At 35.2% G+C, this 25,892-nt stretch overlaps 2 protein-coding genes and 5 long non-coding RNA genes across 7 annotated transcripts in view; 5 read left to right on the top strand and 2 right to left on the bottom strand.

Moving 5' to 3' along the window:
* Window positions 1-13,963, top strand: part of LOC138132697 (ras association domain-containing protein 10-like) — a 48,742-nt gene extending 34,779 nt beyond the window's left edge. Inside the window, exons 3-8 of the mRNA XM_069050290.1 lie at window positions 11,420-11,604; window positions 11,936-12,061; window positions 12,113-12,336; window positions 12,390-12,615; window positions 12,666-13,706; window positions 13,771-13,963. Coding sequence (XP_068906391.1) covers window positions 11,420-11,604; window positions 11,936-12,061; window positions 12,113-12,336; window positions 12,390-12,615; window positions 12,666-13,160 — 1,256 coding nt within the window. The 3' untranslated portion in view covers window positions 13,161-13,706; window positions 13,771-13,963. The remainder of the gene's footprint in view (window positions 1-11,419; window positions 11,605-11,935; window positions 12,062-12,112; window positions 12,337-12,389; window positions 12,616-12,665; window positions 13,707-13,770) is intronic.
* Window positions 4,546-10,853, bottom strand: LOC138132702 (uncharacterized). The gene is made up of 3 exons (XR_011160165.1): window positions 8,271-10,853; window positions 5,953-8,205; window positions 4,546-5,467 (listed from the first exon to the last, which is right to left on the bottom strand). It is a non-coding gene; the product is annotated as an uncharacterized lncRNA (long non-coding RNA).
* On the bottom strand, window positions 13,950-14,917 carry LOC138132698 (uncharacterized). Its single transcript, XM_069050291.1, has 2 exons — window positions 14,747-14,917; window positions 13,950-14,693 (listed from the first exon to the last, which is right to left on the bottom strand). Exons 1-2 carry the CDS (start codon window positions 14,775-14,777, stop codon window positions 14,200-14,202), a joined length of 525 nt encoding a protein of 174 aa, XP_068906392.1. The 5' UTR covers window positions 14,778-14,917; the 3' UTR covers window positions 13,950-14,199.
* Window positions 14,918-15,073: 156 nt separating this feature from the next.
* LOC138132700 (uncharacterized) lies at window positions 15,074-16,795 on the top strand. The gene is made up of 2 exons (XR_011160163.1): window positions 15,074-16,479; window positions 16,533-16,795. It is a non-coding gene; the product is annotated as an uncharacterized lncRNA (long non-coding RNA).
* A 2,683-nt stretch (window positions 16,796-19,478) lies between these two features.
* Window positions 19,479-20,250, top strand: LOC138132699 (uncharacterized). Its single transcript, XR_011160162.1, has 2 exons — window positions 19,479-19,736; window positions 19,795-20,250. It is a non-coding gene; the product is annotated as an uncharacterized lncRNA (long non-coding RNA).
* Window positions 20,251-21,736: 1,486 nt separating this feature from the next.
* On the top strand, window positions 21,737-22,284 carry LOC138132703 (uncharacterized). The gene is made up of 2 exons (XR_011160166.1): window positions 21,737-21,852; window positions 21,908-22,284. It is a non-coding gene; the product is annotated as an uncharacterized lncRNA (long non-coding RNA).
* A 2,203-nt stretch (window positions 22,285-24,487) lies between these two features.
* Window positions 24,488-25,005, top strand: LOC138132701 (uncharacterized). Its single transcript, XR_011160164.1, has 2 exons — window positions 24,488-24,693; window positions 24,745-25,005. It is a non-coding gene; the product is annotated as an uncharacterized lncRNA (long non-coding RNA).
* The last annotated feature ends 887 nt before the right edge of the window (window positions 25,006-25,892 follow it).

Genomic DNA, 25,892 nt, shown 5'->3' with positions numbered 1-25,892 from the left:
GACATCAGGTAAAAAATGGACACCCTAACAACCCGGTTGTCCCATCCTACATTTACCACGTCAGATTCCGTCATGCTTTCGTCAACAAGCTTCCCAAAATATTGTTCCGAAAGAACATCCTGACCTCTAACCTTCGCCGACGACCTTATCCTCCCACAAGCTCGTTTCCAGACGAGAAAGCAAATTGTGACGCACACGTGACCAACTTTCCTCCTAATTTATTAAAAAATTAAACAAATTGCAAATTTTATGCTTGTCTTTGAAACCTACTTCTTCTTTGTTTAGAAACGATCACTTGTCGTATTTTTATGGATTGATGGTGTCCCAATATAGGAAACATCCTGAAAGGCTAATGTTTCTGGTATTCCTTTGTTTGCATCTTAGCTCACCCATGAGAATTTTATGACAGAAGATAGCCTTTTGTGTGTCATTCCCGGCGAAATCTTTGTCAACTGTTGCATTGTTTTTCCACTTCCAACAGATTCTAGAGTCTTGATTGATATCTTCATTCAAATAATTGGAATTCAACAATGAAGTCGCGCACTTTGCAATTAATTGTGTGTATTTACGGTAGATTCTCTTCCGTACTTCTTGAAACGTGTTTACAAAAAAATCATAACAAGACTCTGAGAATCTTGGAAGTCACTTGGCATGTTTTCATCTTTCACGGTGAGCTGGTCAGATCTCCTAGCTGTGATCTGTAAATAATAAGACACACGACACCACAAGAGGACAAAGAACAGCGTAATGGAAATATTTAAAAAGTTTCATTATCAAGATAATGGTGAGATTTTTAAGGATCAGTTCCAGTTCATCGCTCTCGCGGCGAGTGCTAGGTGGTCGTCTTGAGCAAAAATGTTCAAAACCAGTCACCACTAATAAGAGAATCAATTTCTAGATTAGTATGCACGTCATCATAAATTCGTTCAATTTTCTTTGACACAAACAGGAAATGATTTATTATAATTTCGGATTTTTACAAACACCTTCATCGACGCCTGTTTGCAATTTTTTGAAATATTGTTTGAGTTGGGAACACATGTAAGACAACTCTCGGCTACTTAATAGCTAATAACTCGGCTAATAACTCGTCGGCGCGTTAGTCGACGCAATAAAATTTCTTCGAGATAAAATCGAGAAGGCAGGACATCTAAAAGGAAAGGTATTAAATCATAAGGAAAAAACAGTTTAAATTATTTATGGCAACAGTCCGCCTTGTTCCTATTGGAAGAACCGTAAGAAATCTGACAAATTAAATAGCAGAATCCAATTATTTGACCGAAACGTTTAGTCCAGTCCGCGAGGGGGGCATAAATCAAGCAAATTAGCTGAAAGAGATAGATGTGATTGCACGAATGCGGTGCAACCGACGCGGATCATTTAGTGCACCGCGTTAATTAAGAAAACCAATTTATGATTGATTTGATCGATAACTTAATCGAATTGGGTGAAAATGAAAACGACGAGTCCACGAGGTCCTGCGCAAGATTGATTGTCTGGTGGAGCAAGGAGTGCAGTTTACGACACTGTTTATAGGTTGTAAAATGTAATGGCACGTTAGACCTTTCTAATACCTTTGAATGAAATCGCAGTCGTAAAAAAATGTGACAAGTGCACCCGTTACGAAAAACGGATCGCTCGTTGAATTTATAATTTAATTTGGGCCCCGATTATGTGGGCCTGGTCTGGTTTCAAAAAACGCCGGCTCTCTCTCTACGAAACGTTAAAGATGTGTGTTAGTGTATAATCAAAGCTCGAACACAATTTATGGTTTCATGAAATCGTGAAACGGCGTTTTTGATGTGCCCAATGTTATTTTTTTTATAAATTACAGTTATTTGGTGGCCGCTCGTTATTTGGCGCGGTGTTTTTGTTCGGTCTAGTGCTTAAGGCCTCTCATTCATTTCTTATGTTAATTTACGAGGATCGGTTTGACGTGAGGAAAGTCCATGATCTCGTAGTCTTATTCTTTTTCGTCTTCCCTGAACAGGAATATGTGTTGTGTTTATTTTAATGTGAGTTTTTTTCATGTAGCCTCGGGATGATGCACGCGATCACACACCTGGTCTTTAGCTACTGGGTATAAGTATCGAACATAGCGGCCTCGAAACGCTGTTTTTCCACGTAATGGTTTACTGATTTATTATTCATTGTTGCGACTTATTGTCTTCGGCGACGCCAAACCGCGCGGGAGTACCGCAGTGCACCTCTCTCACTAGGTTAGTCTTCTTTGGTCTCTATTACGACAGTCGCCTCGCACCTTTTCGTCTAACCTAGAGACGAGACAATGCAAGCGCTGCAAAAATGCCTCTTTGACACTCCTTCATAACAAATTGATTCCATAATGCAATGTAAATCAACCGATTCTAAGGTTAATTCGTATTACAATTGCAAGGTGTTGAAAATAAAAGGAGTGGAAAAATCGCGCGCAGGATAAATACACCCGCAAGAAATTGCGAGAGACCACCTTGGTCGATCGCGGAATCGAGGCTACAACCGCGAAGAACGAGACCAAAGACGGAAAGAGAAAGATGCGAGCGGTGTGGGTGAGGTGTCAAGTAATCTTGTTAACTCCTAAGAGAGAGATCTGAAGCCCAAAACAAGATCAGCTCCGAATGACACAGATTTATCCAGCGTTAGTCGATTCCAAATGCAACTAACTTCCTGTCGCGATCTGATCACTCCTTCGTGGTCTTGAACCTACCTTCAAAGTCAAATATTTTTTCATTCTGCTGCCTCGTTGCTTCACACATATACCTACATTTTTGAGGTCTTCTTCAAGATTTATGGCGTTCATAATTTCGCCCACATCGTCTCGTCAGTGTTGTTACCACCTTCGGTTCTGTCCCCGATTATAAATACATCCTTTTTGGGTCGTTAGCCTTCTTTCCACTTTTTCAAATCGAACAATTTTTTCAATCAGCTCGACCGACAAATCTTGTTGTCTTTGTTTGTTTACGTCGACGGAAATTTCGATAGACCTTTTCGATAAGCCGTTCGTTGCATGTGAAGAGACAGCGTAATGAAATGAGTAATGAATCAGCAATACTGCATTATGTGCGTTAACAAACGGTTATTTCATTCATTCTTGAGCCCTGTACGGCTCCTTTGATGGGTCTTTTTAAATGCAAAGATAGTACCATCGAGATTATGTAAGTTGTGGTATTGTGTATGCAACCAAAAAGAATGATAATCACGACGAAATCCAAATTGACTTGTAAACAAAACAAGACCAAAAAGAGAGTCTGCCTAATTGGATTATTTTAAATCTTGTTCTCGATTTAAATGGCCCAACTGCGGTGCTAATAAAGGCATACACTTAAAACGCCAAGAATGACAGCTATATCCTGCCAAGACGCTCCTTTATATATTAAGGCAATAATAGCTGCAAACTTTTTAATTAAGTTTAAACAGAGCTAATAGTGTACTGCCGAAGATTAACTGGTCGATAAGTTAACTGATCTGATAATCAGTAGCCATTATTACAGAATTTTACAACCACCTTTGCAGATTAACAACTTTCGATTTTTACAGATAAAATTGTGCGATAATAATCTGAAATTGACTTCTATATTTAGCAAATTTTACTATCCACAGTGAAAAAATTAATAATCCAGTTTGGAGCTAAATTCGCTTTCGAGGCAAGACTCGATCATATTTTATCAGAGATTTTTCCAAGTGAAGCACTGATGACTCATCACTATCACCAGTAATTTTAAATGTGATTAATCACTTCCACTCGATTATGCTAATTACATTTAACTACACAATTTGTCGCACACTGATGATATAATGCTTTCAAACTAAATGCCTGTGGGAATGTGTTAGATGTGCTCTTTAATACAGATTTGAGATAATTTGCCGTCCTAATAAAGACTGTTACCAAACACATTAACTTACTGTTAAAACCGGTAGATACATGGGAAAAGTAAATGTTTTCTTTACCATACAATGAGATTATTATAAAAATGATTCATTTATTTAATATTTTTTAAATAATCCTCGTTTTGGACTACAGTCTGGTTGGAAAAATAAAATCTAAAATGTAGATTGTAGCGTGTCTGCCTTGGCAGAGCCGGAAGTCGCAGCAACAAATTACTGTGCTAATGACGAAGAGTTAGTAGATTTTTTCATGTCGCCTGTTAGATTTATAGATCTTGCATCGAATCGAACCAATTTAAATACGCGATAGCTTTCGAAACAATAAAAATCATTTATGGTACTTCCTTATTTAATGGATGGAGGCCGCGCCAACTTGTTGAACATCAACTTATAGATACTGCCAATTGCTACAAATTTTTTGCTGCTCAGTATAGGCATACTGGTCTCGAATCTACCCACCGTTGTCAAGCACCGTTTCATTTTATAATTTACATCTTCTCGGCAATATCCTCGTATTTTTAAAGCTCCGTCATTACCACCTCAACGACGACAAAAAAGTCACAGGCATTTGTTGGTTTTAGTGGCGACTTGACAGGCTTTCGTTGCACTATAGGAAGTGAGATAACTTCGATAATGTTGTTTATTATGCGCGACGAACTATGAAATGCTTTTACAACAGTACGTTGACATTTTTCACGAACATTAAAAGGCTTTAATGAAACGCGTTGTGAAAATAAACCGTTTGACAAAGTGACGGTTTTCCGCCGGTTTCCCGGTCTACTGTTCGGTGCAAAGGATCCCAATTACACAGTTCAACTCTTGGAACCAAAGGGATTACATTTTTACCGTTTTAATCTGTCATAATTTTGCCAACACAAAAAGATTGCATAATATTTACTTACACTGATTGTCTCTGGTCTCTAACAAAGCTTACAAAGCTTACCCCAAACATATGATTAGCCACAACAACGTAATCTCTATCTATTATACCGATAACTGACATAACGATTTACACCACAAGATGGCGTCATCAGACTTTAAACGAAAACAATTAAATTATGTTCATTTTTGAAAACTGAACGAATCAATGGTAGCGGTATCTTGTCTTAGTATAAATGGACTTTATTTATGATAAGCTAACAATTTTTTTGGAGGTCACTGAAAGCTTAAAATTTTCGTCTTATTTTACACATTCCGTGCGGTAAAATGACAGATAGTTTGGTTAGTGTGTAAAAATCAAGATACCGTAGCTGTTCAAAATGTGTAAACATATCATTTAGAGTTGAGGAGGCCAAAAAAATTCCATAACCTTTCTTTGTTCGTGTTGTTAGTTTTAATTAAATTTCGGCCTTTTGAACAAGGAGGATGCTTTTGAAGGAATATTTCTTTGGTTAATTCAAATACAAAATCTTACAAGCAATACACTTAAATAATAGCGATTATCGTGTTACTGAGCCTGCTGCAATCACCATCGTTTCCTTGAAGTGTTTTACTCACATGCATTTCCTTGTTGTGTCTGCTCAAAGATGCATACCAGACACGAACAAATCTTCATTTTTGTTGTGTTTTTTTATTCCTTAAGAATCTAAAACAATATTAATTTACGTAGTTCGTTCTTGAAGTTTAAAATTTTAATTTTTTAAATTAATTATTAATTTTTTATTTAAGTTAAGAAGTTTTTGCTCAAAGTTGGCGGTGAAGAGTCGATTGTGAACGCACCACTCGTCGGTCTGCAGAGTAAAAATCTTCGAATATAAAGAAGATAAATTGACAAAAAACTGGAGTAAATCAATAGGAAAATTTTGTCAAAACAAAATTTTACCACGAATGGTAATTGGGGTGACTATTTCACTTTTTTGGTTTTCCATCCCAATTTTCTCTGCAGATTCTTTACTCCACTTTGATAAATTATTATTTATATTTAGATACATACTTTTGTACCATTTCACGAAGTTCCAATTTGGAATAACAGTCAAAAATAACCTGTCACTCAGTATTGTACAATTTCATTTTCCCGACAACCAAACGGTACAAACATTTTCTTCTTCATTATTTTGATTAACCACTTACTATTTCCCAGCGACTTGGAACCACTTTGCGCTCTTTTCGTAAAGATAGGTTTATACTGTGTTCTTCCTCTCCATTGTCCGTTGTTAACAATTTCGTCCTTAAAGAAGTAATTTTATAATTTGTGGCTTCGTTGCTCCTCCAGGCAAATTCCAGAGCACAATTTTTGCTGGAGGCTTTCAGGATGATCTATTCTCCATATGCTAGCTACCATCTGGATCTCTTTCAGTGTTAATTCCGGAGCATTAATCTTTCTCTCACTTGAGAATCGTTAAAGTCTTCTTCTTTTCGAACCTCTGATAAACTTTGCTTTTTTAAAGGTAACGTCGAAGAATGGATCAATTTTTATATCAAAATCATGAAACTATTGTATTTTGTAAAATTTCTGCTAGATTGTTCAGTGGGGCAGATAATTCAGATAATTCATAACGGCAAAATTTTATGAATCATAATTTTGTCTCTTGACTTAATGTAATAGCCTTGAATTTAAAGATTAAAAATGCTTAATGAAAAACAATAAGTGCAACAACACCTTAAATGACCTTCAATAAAAAACAATCCAAATCTAATTTTACATTTTACATTTCTTCCCTTAATTTGGTACCACCGTAATTTTCCTTGTTGAAAAAGAACAACTGGGCTCGGTTTCGCTGTTATATGAGAAAAACTGTTGAAACGGAAGCTTTCTAAGTAGTCGCAACCATAAGAGTAATTTATAGCTGGTACATATATCAAGATCTTAATCCTGTAGCTACAGACTCCGTTTGGTGTGAGCTTTCCACGACACTGGCGCGTTCGTCAAAATTCAGGAAATTATTGCTAGAACTGCCATCGCGTCCAAGTTCTATACAAGATATTATACGCTTGGCGGTTTAAAATGCACATTATAAATCAAGAGGAGCACGAAACCGCGCTTCTTAAAAAGACGCATAGAAGCACGTCCGTGGCGATATTACTGTAAAAGCTACTTCATATGTAGCAGCTAATAATATTAAATTAAAATCGCATTTACACAGTGTACGCCCATCGGTATTACCAAAAAAATCAAAGGAAAATTTACCAGACTAACCTAATAATCATGTCGGAGTCAGTGTTCCGAAAGTGGAGATCCCTCACGTGAGCTAGTCGGAACCGAAATACACGTTATAAAAGCTTAGCTTCTATAATATCCTAAATTACGGGTTTGGTTTTATTTGTTTTGATTTTTTAAACAGATTGTGATTACAGACTACTACCGTTGAACTACTTTATTTCTTGTTCAGTGAAGACGTCCGTGGACCACCTGTGCTACGACTCGCCTGCCAAATGTAGATTTTACAGAAACGACTGCCGGTTTTGTACGATTCGTCCCGGTTTTACCTCGACAATCGTTTAGTTTCACGGCCTTCCAAAACATATTTTTTCAAACGTACGCAACCAACGGACGTTCACTCAAAGCCGAGTGTAAATTGTTTATTGGTGTCACACCTGTAAGAAACCATCTTAAAATGCGATCTGCAAATAGCAAAAAGATGTTCCAGACTAGACACTAATTAAGAGCAGTCGGCCGTCTCAGCTCCGCAAAATAGAACAACACACTTTTGCGCTATTTTGCAAAGTTTTACTACCGATACCGGAGTTGCCCAACAACTAACTGGCCCCGATACATTAGTTTCTTTCGACACGTTAACACGTAAAACTAATCTCTAAATAACAGAATATTTATGTTGTTCCTCGTTAATTATTACTAATCTGTCTGTAATAATTATAGTGGAAAGTGTCATTTTACAATAAATTAATTTATCAAGGTACGTCACTGCCAATTAAACTTAAATTGCTTGTCGTATGGAAATCGGCTCTAAATCTAGCAAAATATGACAATTACTTCTATTTACGTTGGCATTTTACGTGTTTATTTAGTTTAATTTATTTCACTCTCATGGTGCAATAAATTGATTAATCACTTCATTTACCGCACACGGAAAACCTCCACCGTTCAATTTTATTAATCGGTCTCACTAAGAGTGTTGACAGTTCCTGAAGACAAGTTGTGATTTTCTCTCAAAGACCTTTTGGGACCTCCCAAAGCTTTGGGCTAAGCGTATCCATACTGGTATCATTTTTGCTGTTATGATACTCCTCCGTAAACATTATAGATGATTTCTAATTCCTACGTAATGAATGCGACCTCAGGTCCGACGAAGAAGAACTCTTACAATTTTTTGTAAAGTATTTCTTTTTGTTTCTTCGAGTTGCCCCGGAACTCTCTTCCATGCTCTGAAAAATATTTATAAGCGTATTAGTAGGTTGTCAACATTCAAAACTGTAACTGCAGGCTTTACCTAATCACTAAAGAAACGAAACTTCCATAAACATTGTGTCCGCAGGAGACGACAATCCTGGATATTTACATATACAGTGTGGAACAGAATGATTGTCATCTAGTTACCTTTGCATTACACTTCTAAAAAATTAAAAATACGAAATGTCGCTCCACAAAAAAAAGAAGGCCTAACCTCAAAATATACTCGTATATCCAAATTTTCCAAATTCCAAATGTGATTTATTTCGAAGGGATGATATGAATGCAAAGTTGAGATTGAAATTAAAAAGGAGCTAACAAAAGCAAGTCACAGCTAGTGTTGAAAATGGCTACCAACGTTTGTTTTTGTTAATTCAACTTAGTAAATTGTAACAATTGTCAATTCGATTAATGACATTTTTTGACAGAATTAATAGTTAGGCACTTAAAAAAAAGTAGAGCGGTGCAGGAATATTTACATGTGCAAAAATCCCAAAGCAAACTAGATGACAATCATTTTGTTCCACACTGTAATTGTGATATTCTGTTAAGTCTTAGCTTACAAGATCGTTAAAATTTTTATCATCTCACGCGGTCCTTCATGTTTTTTATAAGTACAAAAATATTTGACATTTCTGAAATGACATATTTGAAATTCACCATACAAGGTGCAGTGCGGTATTTGTAGCAATACAAAGTATCTAAGTATCTATAAAAGAACGTAGGTATATCAAGAGTGCTATGGAATTGTGCAGCTCTACAATTTTATTGTGTCGAACTATGTCGAACCGTTGAAGTTGTCAAATCAGATGTCAACATTCAAATTATTAAATCTTAGCATCAGTTATGAGTTCGACATCTTAGTTCTTTTCTTTATGGTTTTCTTTAGTTTTTCTATATTCTAATTATTTTCATTTTACAACAGTCTATTAAAAACTTGTCATTAATTGAATTACATAACCTCGGTTTTTTTATTTGGTACCACAATATGCTACAAAGCGGCGAAAATCAAATACATATATTCGAATTCCACAAGTCTCTTGATATACTTAAGTTCTTTTATAGACACTTTGTTGTCAATATCTTAAAGAATCTTGTCTAAAGTTATAAACCAACAACGTTAAACATTTAATATTTAAATTATTGTTTTGGCTTCTAGTATTGCTGGAGTTATTCAGACTTCCTAGAATTTCCACAGTGTCCCATTTTCTACATTTCCTAGAGAATAAAATTTCAAGAAATTGGAAGATAGCATAACGATAACCAATTTATTTGATTACTGACGAACAGTTAATGGTCTTTTAGAGATCCTTCTCTATGGCGAAAGTCCACCCTTTTGTTCTGTTTAAAAAGCTTTTTCATTCCATCCGCTTCAGCTGGTCTAAACAGAAGCAAGTTTTTTTATACGGTCATTAAATGTTGAATTATCCTCGGACTCGTGCTTGATTAAGGTAATCCAGTTAATTGAGCTTTTCCATTGCATATTATTAAAAATAATATCTACCGCTAGTTAATTTGTTTGGGATTACAGATTAAGAAGAGCAAACGCGGAAGGACTGAGTCACCGATATTAACAATCAACTGAAAACGACGACATGACTTGCAAAATCGGCTTTATTGTAGTAAAAGTGGCAGACCATAGTAACTTTTTGTCGACGAAAGTCTGTATTAGTGTAATGATTAGATTGAGTGATACGGCTCGTTTGACATAACTGTCTTGGACTTGTTGGAAAAGAAGAGCACGTCGTCTCTGGTTGTCTTCGCACTAATGGGAATATCCAAGATTCAAAACTGTTTTTATTAAGTTTAATTACATGCAATTAATTCCGTAATTAATGATAAGACAATGAAGCCCAAAACATACGTCACTAACTTCTCAGGCTTGTTAAGATGATGATTTAATCGATTTGCGGAGTACGGTCTGCGTGTAAAGACTGAATCGGCAAGAAAGGCGCCAAGAACGCGCTTACCATTGCTGACATGTACTGTATGGTGAACTGTCTGTATCTTAAATGGAATATTTAAAGAGAATAAGTCAGCGACTATCTCTCGTTCGTCACGCTCCACTCTGGCAAAATTGATTTGAAATAAGTTTATCTTCTGACTGAGCGTTGAAATCGGAGACAGACCATAACTCTGCAGCTATTTCAAGACTGCAAAAAAAGGACAACTCGAATTTATCCACTCGGTCTAAATTGATTTTAAAGAGAGCGAATTGAAGCGTTTCAGAATATCAAAGCTTTCAGGACACGCCCATGTTCTTATAAAATAATTGACCTATAATCGTTAGTATACAAGAAAAAACGTGAACATCAGAGATTGCGTTCTTAAAAGTGAATTTCAACAGAGTGGGACGGACACGAGTGGAAAAATTTGTTGCATAAAATTTTGTATTTCACTTGGAATTTTATGTTGTAACAAAGTGAGACGTTTTAGTGGAAGGACTTCCTTCAAATACACTAAATAACATGATGAATTTTGAAAATGTTGTATTGTTGTGGTTACCAAGCAGAAATTTACTGATTCTGAATTTTTTAATAAACTGAATATAAACTGAAAGGTAAATTGATGGTTGCCTAAAAGCAAGAGACTTTAAGACAATATAAAATAAAAGTAAAATACCCCTTCCGTACTCTCATGTAAATAATTATTTTTGTGAGTTTGACAAGAGTTCCAGAGAAATAATTAAAATAACGGGTCTAGTATAAATAACAGATCTAATTTTAAAGCAGAAGAAAAATTGTTATTTTGTATCTACTCTTCTTGGACACGTGATAAAACTAAAAATGTTTTGATTGGTTGTTGTCTGAGTTGTGTCGCTTCTGTACTCGGCAGCCAGGTGCAGAAAATAAAAAGATTCCGGAAATGGAGAGTGGCTCCTCACTCGCCATCGAAGAAATAGTAAAGGAATGCCTTATTGAAAGTTTCCACGTCGATCCGTTGACCGTGTCTGAAATTTCTATGAAGGTGCGTTACCGAGCTAAGTGTTCATGAATCAGTGGATAAATGGCGGAGACGGAGCAGAGGAGGAGCATTACGTGTTTCCGGCGAGACGTTACGTGCTTGCTCCGACTACCAAGTTCCCACCGTTTGACGGAAAACAATAAAAAAAATTCCGATTCGATATGCTTCATTAGGCTATTTTAAGCAGTCCACTTTGCTATAGACTTATGGAAGTCTTCATTACAGATAAAATGATGTGGTTGGAAGACAGCAAAAGACACGTACTGGATGACTCGGACGACGACAGCGTCAGCAGCGGAGAAGAAGTGCCGATCTGGGTCAGAGGAGAGCAGAGATGGGTCTCGGGGATAACCGCCGACACCACTTGCCACGACGTCATACAGGTCCTCCTCCAGGACGAAGAGAGCAGGGTGAGCACTCCAAACTTCAAACGCACATTGTTGTCGTCGGAACACATAAATTCCGCAATCATGTCTGAGAAAACGTGAGATCTTGTTTCTTGTGCGATACATTAAGTAGATCACGACTCTTTTGAAATTGATTATTCGAGGAAAAACCCACAGAGAAACTTACCACATTAAGGTCCACGAAAATTTCGGAAGCGGACCTCACGTTCCATCACTAGGTCCTGCCAGTAATGAACACAGTTGAGACAAGAATTTTCCTGAGAATTAGTTACCATATACAACAACATCGTGCACGATGAATTAATATTTTGCTCATTTGTGTTTTTTTATTCAGGGTCGCCACATCGGTCTACCGGAGCAGTACCACATAACAGAACGCTGGAGAGGAGTGGAACAACCTTTGGATTATCAGTCTGTCATTTTGGATATTTGGAATGCCTGGGGAACGGCCCAGCCAGAAGTGAGTCATTGTCAACAGAAAAAAAAACGTAAACAAAGAATTTTTTCGCAGGTAAAAATATCACTTAGACGAATCAAGTATGACAGGCCCCCTAGTAGAAGAACACGATGTAGATCGGACTCCAGCACGTGGTCAGATCGGAGCGCTTGGAAGACGATACACCCGAAGAGGCTACACGCGTTACAAAACGAAAAACAGCCGTCAAGCACAGAAGAATTATTAAAACTAGTTTTAGCTCAAGGAGAAGTAATAAGACGACAGTTAAAGAAGTTGAGGTGAGACCTGGTAATTAATTAGTTAGCGATGACGCGACGGTCGACTGTTGCAGACATAGCGAGCACCAAATTGGATACTTGGAAGACAAGACTCACAAAGCTAGAGTGCGTAAACACGGAAGCAACTACCTCCTCGAAACCTACCTGAAAGGGTTGTCGGAAGCCGTAGATCCAGAGAACGAAGTCAATCTGTGCACGGACAAGAACAGCGACAGCGGAGTGATGACGGAAGGCGACAGCGAACAGTCGAACACCAACAAGCCCTCGAGATCGACGGAAGTAAGTGATTTCCCCTTGTCCTAGACGCGCGTCTGATTCCTCTGTTGCAGACGTCGTTCGAGCGCTTTTCCCCGTCGTCCGAAGAGTTCAGTAAAGACATCAAAGACGACGACACCAGTTCGACGGTGAGCGAGGCAACGATCCGAGAACAGATAGAGCTGTTCGAGTCGATAGCGAAATTGAACAAACGTCTTCTTAAAGAGGAAGAGTGTTTAGTTAGGTTAGATGCGAATCTGCGGAAGTACGACAAGCACAAATCTAGTACGGATGATTTGACGAAAGCTCTGACGAATTTGCGCACGGAAATGACAAAGAGTGCTTGTGAAATGCAGCACAATGAGGTGGTATTAGAAGAGACGATGGAAATGTTACTCAGCAGACGACATTACCTCGAGAATCTGCACAGGGATCTCGCTAACGAGGATCAAGAACACGAGATGCTGCAGGCTTTGATGTACAGCTCTAGGAGGCAGAGGCACAACCCGGACACTAGTTGTAGCCCTTATTACTCACATACCAAAGAATTGCTAGATACCTTAGTATAGTAGGAACGATCCCGATCTTCTAATTACTAATTAATTTAATACCAAATATTTTGTACCTAATAGTTTTATCGTCATTCTCACGTGTTTATGTTGGAAATTTGTTAGTCATTTGATCTGAAATATATGTTTTTTTTTTAAATTCGTTTTATGACTCGAATTCAACCCACCAATGGAAACTGAGATAACACCAAAAGAGAGTACCTGTCTCGTACAACTTATCTATAGTTCTAAGACATGTGACATTCAATTGAGTTGGCTTTGTGGTTACTTTTATGTCGTCACAATTCACAATAACAATTGTCACAGCGCGGTAATATGACACTTAACTACTTCTTACGTAATATCCAATACTGCGCAATAACTTACCACTTACTGTAGATGTACCTATGTTAGTTGGTGCTGAATAAAGTGAATTATCATTGGCCCGAACTGTTTGTTAAATTTCTTCTTATCTAATCTTCTTCTTTATCTGTGTAACAGTATATTAGTAGTGCAGTGTATCAGGTTGCAAAATGAGTTCTCCAGGTGGTGATTCTTGTTGCAGAAGTATGTATTTCAGACCTAAATTTAAACATCACTCTTGAAAAATCATGAATCATTACTCTTTTAGATGTGAAAAGCGATGCAGATTCAAAATCTGCCGGTTCAGAATCGAAACAATCTGGCAATGTTGGTTCAAGTTCTTGCAAATGCTCGACAAGCTCGCAGTGCTGCAAGAAAGAAGGAGGGGTTGGTGGCTGCAGCAAGGGTGGATCGTGTTGTAAAAAGTCGTAACCGCATAAATTAATAAACGTTTAATACGATTTATTTGTTTGTATTTATTCCTCATGACACTCTTGTAAATAACTTATGCAACACAATAAACACATAGTTTACAGAGTGATTTCATCATATTTAGGAGCGGAATTTTAGCTGTGGTAATAAATACTTCATTTATTCGAACTGGGATGGGGAGTTACAACAGTACACCTATACTGATCCACCACCACTAGCTATTCAAGAACGTTACGAGGGTAAACATATGGCGCCAACATCGAAATTACTCATCTTCGTCTCCGTCTCCTTCGCCTTCATCTCCGCTTTTCTCACTTTTGTCACTTTTCTCACTTTTCGCACTGTCGTCATCGTCATCCTTGCCACATTCCTTGCCGCTCTTGCAGCATTCACACTTTCCTTCTTTGCAACATTTGCACTGGTCCTTCTCGTCTTCTTTGACAGGCTCAGGTTCTGCGGCTTTCGAAGCTTTGCGTTCTTTCGCAGAAGATTTGCAAGTGCAGCAGCAAGGAGGAGGTTGACAACAACCCATGTTAGGAGCGCAGCATCGCTGCATTGGTGGCATGTAGCAAAAACCAGGTGCTACAAAACCCCAAGCTGGCATCATACAGGGTTGATACCCGGGGACAAATTGATTGCAACAATGACTTTTCATGCAGTGGCATCCTTCGGCGGCTGATGCGGACGAAGAGCTAGAGCTGCTGCTGGAACTTTCCGCAATGCTTGCTTTCTTCTCGTCGAGAGACATTTTTCCGGCTTCTGAACAAGTTTCAATTCATTAACAAAATTTAGATGAGATGTTGGGGATTTACCTGCTGCAATTATATCTGCACTGATGCTCATGATTTCAGTTTAACACTATTGATGTCTTCACTGCAGTTGTTTAAAATGTTTAAAGGTAATTTGGCACGGTTCTATATACACAAATGCAAGCCCTGTGCAAACACGACGCAAAAATGACGTTTTGTTTGTTATCTGCGATAAAATATTCCAAAATGTTTATGATTAATAATTATAGAAGATTTGAAACTTAAACCAAGGACTAAAAAGTGAAGTTAAGAAAAAAAAATACAAGCTTGTGTTTTATCATCAAAAATATAAAATAATATTTATACGATTAAGTTCCCAAATCCTTGCAAATACAACTTATCTTTACCGTTGACAATGGAAGTTTTTAACTATGATCACATCATTTTATTATCCATTGTTTACCATTACGCCAATGTAGTGGACAGGAAACCATAATATTTGGTGTCTTAGTTGTCTTGAAGTTGTGTCAAGGATTCTGATAACTTTTTGGTGTACTGGGTGACTAGTTGTAATTTTTTAAAATTTATTAGTTAGGATCCCATAAAATGTGAAATCATTTTTTCCTACTTTGATAATAATTTATTTACAATTGTTGTGTAGTGTGTATCAGTGTATCTCTTTTGATTCAAGATTTATTTGTGTAAATGTTGTCCTATAAAATCAATAATAAATGATTTATTCTAAAACTTAAAAATAATAATCACTTATTTGCATATTGAAATTTGTAGAACGTGTAGATCTTTTTTGTAGAGGTATTTTCATTAGTTTATTTGCCGTATTGTTCCTTTTTTGAAGTTGTTTTGCATGGTCTGCCTGTTGATGTTCACCATAAGTAACAAAAAATAACAGACATTTTTGTTAGACAGTCAATTTATAGATAAAAACACAACATCTTTAAATACGATTAATCATGATACTCAAATCTGTTTATTTTAAAATAATTTAAAATAATCCAAACAAAAACCGGCAACCAACAATACACCTATATACACTTGACTACTCAATACCCAAACAACAGAGAAAAATAGACGTTTCATCAATGACGGTGTATCAAGGTTGCGGAGGTTAATATAATGATTAAAAAAACATTGTACTAAGTAAAAACATGAATAGTTTGTGGTATTTTCATATTAAGTAACATTAAAAGATATTCTTAGTCATGCTAAGCAAAATGAGACTTCGTCCTCATCAACTACTTTTTTAACTAAAACTGGTAGTTTCTCTTGCTAGAGATTTTATATTTTCGTTTATAAATCATAATTCATAAATCCTCATAACTGTTTCTTTAAGATTTGAGAAATGACAAAATACCTATACAAATCACCGTGTCAAGAAAATATACAATTCGATAATGCTTTTTTTTATTTTACTTTTAAGGCAGACGCCAAATTTAAAAAAATACATAATAGATCACAAAATAGGTAGGTATGTATCACATATTTTTATACACGTAAATATTTACAAAGAATATTATGCGTCCTAATTATTATTAATTGACAAGTATTTGTCGTTTCAATTTCGGCGTGAACAACAGAAAATTACTGTTGCACTCGACACTCACCTCAATGATGCGGCATCTGCGAGTGAATGTTGGTGCCGTGGGTCACATTCGACTATAAAAATCCAGTTAGGCAACACTTTATCCATTCATTGACTTCCAACCGATACACGAGATACATTACTTACTTGTTTTTTTTACTAACAAATATGTCAAGCAACGTGTGCTGTAAAATTGGTAAGTAGCTCTTAAAGTCTCTTCCTGCCACTGAAATTATTGTCTTCTTACAGACGCCGGTGACTGCAGAAGGAATGCAGATGGCAATTACATTTCTGTTCGAAAATGCGTTCTGAAAACCAGTGATGGAGATGTCGAGTGCGAATGCAAGTGCGAATGCAACTGTGGTCCTGACTGCAAAAATTGCATTTGCGACTGTCAATGCAGCCCTGATACCGTTCAAAAGGTTCATACGGAGAAAGGCACTGAATACCGATGTGAATGTAAATGCAGTTGTTAAAGATGCTTTTATTCTAATAAAATCCACTTGATTTAACTGAGTGTTTCTACATTTGCTAATGAACTTGTCGATCTTTAAAAAAGTTAATGAAACTGAAACCGCCAATCGAATAATTTTTTATCGGTTGATGCGATTGTTCTTATTTAGCCCCTGTACTATTTGTACTACATTCATTAATTACATTTTTCTTTGAATATATGTATGTACAGTTGCGGCCGTTGAAATCTCAGACAGGAAAGATTTAAACACTCTGTATAAATTCGGAAATTTGATTAGCGTAAACAGGATTTTCATCAAGGATTATAAAGTCAGTGTCAGTATTTGACATATTAGGTTAGAATCGCGCGTAACTTTTTAAATGCCGCAATTATCTGATTTGCAAAAATGTGTTTGACTGAGAGATGGTGTGAGTATAAGAGTCATTGCGAGAGAAATGAATGTGGATAATATTTGAGTGACAGAAACGTCACTTTCAATACCATTTACAAAGCTAAAAGTTTGGCGTTGTCAAAGTGTCTGAGTTTTCAACGGCCGCAACTGTACCTACATATAATCAGTGGGACGTAATGACTCTGATCTTACCTAAAAGTAACTTCTTTGTGAGAAAGAAGGTTAGAAAGTTATAGTATCATAAATGACCCACGATTAAGAAACAAGATTTCAGTTACCTAGCTATTTGCTTTTATCGTTTTCAGTTTATAAATAATTGTACTAATAGTACTGGCAGAAGTTGATTAAACACAGCAGTAATATTTTTAACTGTTTTAATTTAATTTAAGTTTGATTTTAAGTTAGTTTTATTTGTATGTACATAATGTTTAACAGTAGGTACTAATTGAATAAATGGCACAACAATGAAATTTTCAGTTATATTTTCACTAGTGGAATATTCGCTGGAATTTTCTGTTGCTAGGCTACGAAAGTAAATATCTGCTATTTTATTGGTTAATATTTGTAAAATGACAGGTGAATTGAATAGTCTTATTAGTTTTTATCTTAGATACCGATTGAAAAAGCTAAAAATACTGTTTTAAATGTAAAAACGTCAAGATTTCAAAGAGTTTGAAATACATACAGGGTAGGATATTCTCAGTAAACCATATTTCTAATCATCCTAGAAATTTGAATTTTGCGGTCAATAATCTAGATTGAAAGTACTACAACATGATTTTTTTATTTTTTCAAAGAGACGGTCCAAATGGCGTCAGGACGCTAAAAAATGAAAACATTACAATTAAATTACTTAATTTTTTTATCGACTCCCTGGATTGAAAATACCACAGAGAATTCATTTCTGATATTAAAAATTATGAAGGAGTCATTGATTTCAAATTAATTGACATAATAATTTTTGGTAAGTACCAAAATGTGAGTACGTAATTTATGATGATGACCCTCGATGGGTCATCTTACCGCAAACAACCAGCTGTAAATCATAACTGGCGGTACGGTCCTGGATTTGTATGGTATTGGAAACCCTTGTAAATCAAACTTTACCCCAGTTTGATGATTTCCGTCGTTTTAAAATACTACCATAAATATGCTACCACTTTGTTCGTAGATGTTAAATATCAATTTATTCAGTTATTATCCTGAGTTAAATACCAACTTTTGTATAATCAAAATCGACATTGTCCTGTGGGTGAGATCGTAAGAAAAAAGTCCGGATTGTTTTATTACTTTGATAGTAAAACGCTATCAAAGTCAAGTTTCACATTTATTTTATTTTATAAAAAATGATTCGGCCATTTCGTACATCGGAAATTGAAGATTGTGCCTTCTAAATTTCATTTTTTTTTTGACAATTAAAAAAGGGTTTTATCGCAAATATGCTATACGATGGTCCACCGATGGTATAAGTAACACAAATAAACTTCATGACAACCATAGAATCAATTATATTCGTAATTTTATAAGAATCTTAAACCCTGAGAGAATTAATTACCATATCATTATTTAGTTTCCTAATTCTGTTAATTTGTTTTTTTTTCCTCTACCACTTTTGACACTAAACTGATCTTCTAATCAAATAATTTGTTTTCGATTTTTTATAAAAAATAAATTTACTGAATTAAATAATTTTATTAAACCAACGAAAGATGAACATCAATGTCTAAAACTATACTGAACAACAATGTTAAGCAACAAATGTTTGATAATCACGCAACACTAATGATAATTATTATACATATTATGCTTACAGTTGCTTGCTGCACACGACTATTAAGTTATCTGTTGTAGTGACGCCATTAAAAAAATGAAAAATAATTCTTGTACCTAATAAGTTCGTGGATGTAAAAAATAAAAATTTGGAAAGTAAAACTCACTTTTTCGAACTTCTCGTGAATCATTAAAATACTGAACTATTAAATATTTCAACTAGAACTAAAGCAAAATATACAAAAGCGTAATTAGTATGTAGTAGAATTGAAGTTATTTTCACATTTGACCATTTATTACCAAACATCTGCATTTTCCTTTATAGAGTAAAGTTGATGACAAAATTCATGTTAAGAATACCTATTTATGAACTATCACTTTATTTGTTTTATAACGTATAAAATATAACAGAAGCAACAATCCCAGGGAGCAGGGAGCACTGTTTGCACAAAATAGGAGGAAATATTTTTTTTTAATTTTAAGTTTAAAGCTGAATTTATATTTAAAAGTACATAATTGTAAGCATATAATGGTTTACAAAATTTTCACACCATGTTTAGAAAGAATTTATCTTTTTAGGTTTTTGTTCTTACAAGGAACAGAAGATAATTACTGGTGCACCCGACACTACACATCCAACGGTGCGGCGTTTATTGAACGTTGGTGCCGTGGGTTCAGATTTTACTATAAAACTCCAACTAGGCAACACTTTATCCATTCCTTCATTGACCGAGTAGTGATCGTGATAATCTATTATTTATTAACAGATACTTTTTATTTCGATTCAATATGTCAAGCAACGTATGCTGTACAATTGGTAAGTTGCTGTCTTCCTATTCATACTCGTAAATCAATTACTTATTGTCTTCTTCCAGACTCCGGCGACTGCAAAAAGAACGCTGATGGCTCTTCTACTTTTCTGCGAAAATGCGTTCTGAAAACCAACGAAGGGACATTCGAATGCGAATGCAAGTGCGTGTGCTCCTGCGGTTCCGACTGCAAAAAATGTACTTGCCCTTGCGAATGTAGCTCTGAGACTGCCGAAAAGATCGAGACAGCAGAAGGTACTAAGTACCGATGCGAATGTCAATGCAATTGTTGAAAATTATTTTCTTTTAATAGGCTAGAAAATAGAAATACTGATATGTTGACCAAATATATGAATTTACTTATAAAGTAGCTACCTATTGCAAAATTTATCATATTGTTAATACGTGTTAAATGTCAATTTGGTTATTGTCGTGTCTCGTAATTAATATTTATCAATTTGTATAAATCATTTAAATCTACGGGACTAGTATGATAAGTAAATAAAATATACTTAAACATGTTATGAAGCTTTTCTCCTTCTTGCTATAGTTTGTCCACCGAGAGATTGGTTGACATAAAAATCACTAAAGTCTACGCAGAGAAAGTACCATCTAGCGTAAATTACTTATTTATTTACCTTCAAACAGTAACATTTTTTGCCCTGAAATTATGCTCTAATTAATGTATTCTAGTACATTTTGTAATGGGTTACAAGTCTACAATTTAAAATCTCCCAATCTCTCGCTGGACGGAGTATACTAAATTTGTTGCCCTGCCAGAGGCCACAGAAACAAAAAACTGTAATAGAATATTAATTTGTAGGTACTAACTAATTGTAATCAGAGATTGAGTAACTATGACTATTATAAAATATGCTGATTAACTATAATCAAGTTTCAGTTGGCTACCGATTTTATTTCTCCCCAACTCAACCGGACTGTAGGTACTCATCTACATCCTTTCACTTTAATCATCACTCGATGGTTCATGACTGACGGTACGATAATTACTACTTTGACTTAAGAATAAAAAAAACTTCAGTAAAATATAACTGTTGTAGTTATAATTAATTAAACACAAATTTAATTTTCCAGCTAAGCGGGATTAGGATAGTGGATTGCTAATGATTATCTATTTTTTGTTAATACTTGGTATAAATTCCTGTAAAGACACAGTTCATTCTGAATACCAATTAACTACCGAGTCATTCATTTCTATCCACTTTTGAAAATCTTAAAATAAGTGGTATCAGTGAAACTATACGTTATTTTTAAAAACTGCAAAATACATACTATTTTCGTTATAAAAGAAAGCTGTTGGAAAATATGTTTCCTATATAATTGTACGTTACCTACTAAAAATAATTCTACAAACCTATGGCTCTTTAGAATTTAAAAACAAATTTGTTCTACTCCCATGTTTAAAATGTCATTTATCGCATGTTTCCATGACGCTAAGTGATCTTTTAAATACACCTTGACAAACTGTGACTTTGTGTGCTTTAGTCACGAGCTGAGTTAGCAACGGGCCTTTTAGTCACGGGCTGAAGTTACCTCTAGCTTTTTTAATCCCAAAAATCATGTGACACTCAAAATCAAATTAGTTGTCACTTGTCAATTGACGTTTATCACTTTCGACTTTTCTGTTAAATTCACGTTGAATAAAGAAGTTACTTGTTTTATTTGTTGTGTTTATTTGGTCGTAGAAAAAGTATAGTATGCAACTCGTTTATAAACTTCTCTAGACACTCGTTTATTTAACACTCGCTCCGCTACGCTCCCGCTAGTGCCTAATATGTAAAACTCGTGACTAAAGTGTAGTTTATAAATCTTGTTGCATAATATACTATTAGAATAAAAAAACAATACATTAGTTTTGTTAAATTTTAGCTTTATTTTATAATAATAATAAAAGAATGAATTAAAACTCAGTTTTAATATTTCTCAACTTAGGCAACCAGTAATACGTATAATAATTAATAATTCGTGAATTAAAAAAAATCTCGAGTCAAATCTCTCCTAATAAATAATAATTGGTTATCTATACTTACTCGAGAGTACACTAAGAAAATATAGGTTAAGTAATGAATAAATGTAGAAGAGACGGGATTAAAAACTAAGTAGGTTGTACATCTTTGTTAGTTTTATTTTATACATATTATAATTTAACCACTTCTAGTTAACACAAACAACTAGGCTGCTCTGTGGTCTGAATACATAACTTGAACAAATGTGATAAGAACATATGGACACTGCACGTCTAACAGCTGCTTTCACACCTATCTTGATTTTCCAATCACCTTATGGATAATCATGAAGGTCAATTGTGGATAAAAGTTTGCAAAAATGTCTTCATATATTGATCAATTTTGTGACAATTTAATTTTAAGAATGTAACATAACACCTACGCACAAACCTGGCTGAAACTGACCTTCAAAATCTACGGGCTACGGTCTTCTAATATTACTTAAATGTGGATTTCAAATTTAAACTTACTAGTAGTAGGTAGTATTGTATTGAAATAATAGTTATAAAACTGTAGCATTGTACTGTAATGTTGTGTTTTGTCAGAAAAGCGATATTTAATTCATCCATTCGTCGTCATGGCGGTATTGATTTTATATTATGTTATTTGTTCAACCTACAACCTTCGGCACAATCGCACAATCCACCTACAATTTTTATTTTTACACAATAACCTTTTACGCAATATTACTTTTTTTAATCCAAAGTAGCAACATCGAGTAACAATATTTACCAATTTATTTTTAATGGACACGCGGTTGCTAATAGAAATTGTTACATTTTGCTCAGGGATACCTACTTGTTGCACACGATTCTCAAGCTGTTACCTCATAGAGGAGTTTTTTTTTAATAGTTGAACAACAAAAACTCCAGATCATCAGGAACAACCAAATTCTTCATACATAATAGACATTCCACTGCGTGTTTCATCTCAGGCGAAATTTTAAAAAATGTCCAGTCGAAACTTTTAGAACAGATAAACAAGTAAATGTTTATTTGTTTGAAATTTAAGACAGACAATTTAATTGTTATCAATATTATCACTAATATGAGGTTACCGATCAGCGATCACATTATAACCGAGTGATTAAAAGATTTTTCGATTATGAAACATTGACAAAACAATTTTGTAAATTCTTTACGATTATTATCAATAACAACTTTTAGTTTCTGTTATGCAGATTCATAAAATTATTCTAAACCTCTTCAACAAATTATTAACTGATAAAATGACTGATGGAGGAATTTTGTGTACTCGTATATTAATGTTGCATCTAAAAGTGTTTCATTCGTCTGTCATTAACAGGAAATGAATCATTAAATAATTTTTCCGTTGACCGCTTGTTAATTTCAATATTAATGAATTATTTTGTCTAAATTATAGTGTATTAATGGACCTCATTAATACACTATTTTTCATTAATCAACGATTTTTGCGATTTTGACGTTTTGATTAAATTTTGATGTATAAACAACCTCGAACATGCATTGTTTGCACTTACCAACACTGCAGCAGGGTTTTCTATATTTTATAGCTCCATAACTGCACAATTACAAATTCACTTTTTCCAAAACCGACATTTTTGGTTATAATTCGCATGTCATATTTTTCAAAGGTAACTAGGTTTCCATAGCAACCGTGATTTTTACGTGAAATTGAATGTGAATGGAGCTGACGTCTTCTGACGTTCGTTGTGGAAAAGTGAATAGAAAGTGTTGAAAAATTTAAAAATGGCCTACCTTGAGGACAAAAAAAGAATGAAGGTATTTATAAGGTCTCATTTTTATGGAAAAAGATGAAATTGGTTTTGATTTAGCTTTAATTTCAAAATTTGTCACCAAAAAAAAAGTTTGCGGTCAACGAAAAAATTTTGTAATCAACTCTTTTGTTAATGGGCGATTAATAATCTCAACTATTAAAGCCACTCACTTGCTACACTCGTTCGTGCTTTAAACAGTTTCGATTATTAATCGCCTTCATTAACAAACTAGTTTATTAAATAACTATTAATTAAAAATTGTACGTTCAGTTATTTACTTGAAGATTCCATCACAATCATTCTTGTTGAAGTATTATTAAGTAGGCTATATATCAATTTTGCTGAATTTTATATTCTGAAAAATAAAATAAATCTGCAAATAAATTCCTACGCTGTTTGTCATTTACACAAAACAATCCCACAACAATGTTAGACCACCTAAATTTGTCTAAAGTAAGATAAAGTTATAGGAATAACATTTTTTCGACACCTTTTGTTTATTATACATAACAGTTTAAACAACAAACAACAAAACCTTTCAGACTCAAATTACAAAATCCGAAAATATGTTGTATAGTTTAGGGACTAAAAAAATATACATATTATTAAGACAACTCGTAAAATGTTGGTTTTCAGAACGCTATTTATTGTAAAAATTCATTTAAAATTTTCTAAATTAATTATTATCAGACGACTCTACGAAGAGAAATAAATCAAAATGTCACTCCTCACACAGCTTTTTTTAGACATGTCCCTGTTATTATTATTGTTTTAGTTTAAATTCACATACGGCTGTAATATAGTCCAGTGAGGTCATGAATATCAGAATACATTTAAGACAAAATCTAATACGAATACAGTTTCGCGATATCTTTTGAATTTTAAATTTAAAACATTTATTCATGCTAAACAAAAACAATCGGTCGTTTTAAATGCATTCTCTGCACTAGCACTTGCCACATTTCCTTTTTTGTTTACTTCAACATTTACGAGATGAAAAGTCACCAATGCACCCGACACTACAGCTCCTATGTCCCGTGAATTTTAACAACAAAAATTTAACTGGGCAACGCATCCATTAATTTACTGCCCAGTGATAAGTAGCAGTGCATTATTTACTTAACCCACTCAATTATTTACTACTGTTAACCATGGCAAGCACCGCATGCTGTAAAATTGGTAAGTTATACTGTTAAAGCCTGTTCCGGTCAACTAGTCCTGATCTTGCAGATTCCGTCCAGTGCAAGAGGAACGCGGACGGCACTTGCACTATTGTGCGAAGATGCCTCTTAACAACCAGCAAAGGAGAATTCGAATGCGAATGCAGAAGCGTACGCGAGTGCACCACCGATTGCACCTGCACCTGCGAATGCCAATGCACCCTCGAAACCGCCCAAAAGGTGCAAGCGGCGCAAGGTACTAGATACCATTGCGAATACACATGCAAATGTTAAAAACGATTCGTCTTATAATAAAGTTGTTTTAATTTAATTGAGTGGTGATTAGAATCGGCGTGCGAAATTTTTGCTACTAGATTCGTTGCCCTCCGGAAACGGCAAAGAAAGCGGAAACGTCGATACAATGAAATATTATCTCCAGATACGATCGTACTGTTCCTATTTGGCTTTTGTACCGCCTAGGGAATATTAATTGCAACTAAAGATTCTCTTTGAGTATGTTTGATCTGCGAGCGTAGTGTCCTTGATCTCACCGAAAGGTAGCAGCAGATAACCGCTTTATTAGAAAGGAAGATAGGCAAAATGTAGTATCCATGAATGGCAAAGACCCATTCGACCGTGAAAATTCCTAGAATTAATAATAATTGTAAGTCGCTGTTTGAGACCCGCCAATTTTTTCAGGCCATCGAGTTTTTATCATGCACCAAAGGATAATGAACAATAATCTAGAAACAAGATTCAATTAGTCGTTCGATTTTATTACTTCCACAGGAAACCCAACCGGCCTCTGCTCCTCTGGAACCTTTCATTTTGGCGCGACACGATGGTATTAAGTTCAAGAGTAATGATAAGAAAATTGCCACTCTTTGACTCAAGGGTCAAACATAAACTACCGCAGAAGTACTGAATGAATTATTAAATACCATTAGTTATAGCTAATTGAACACACTTCTTTATCACTCGAGTTCCTGTATATTTAGCGTAACTTCCAAGAAATGTGTTTATTCGAGGTAAAAAGAGTGATTAATTCTCGAGTCTGGCGCTTTCTCAGATTATTCGGCTTTGACCGAAAAGAAACCGCTGAATCTAAAAAGATTTTCACACAAGTCCGTTCCCTAAACGATGGTCGGTCGTGCCGCAAGAATAATATTCTTGTGACGAAGACAAAACACTCGACTGCGGCGCGATTCTTGCAATTCT

Source organism: Tenebrio molitor, chromosome 6, assembly GCF_963966145.1.
Source record: "Tenebrio molitor chromosome 6, icTenMoli1.1, whole genome shotgun sequence".
NCBI lineage: Eukaryota > Metazoa > Arthropoda > Insecta > Coleoptera > Tenebrionidae > Tenebrio > Tenebrio molitor.
The sequence above is the reverse complement of the archived record's forward strand: the minus strand, read 5'-3'. Positions and strand labels throughout refer to the sequence as shown.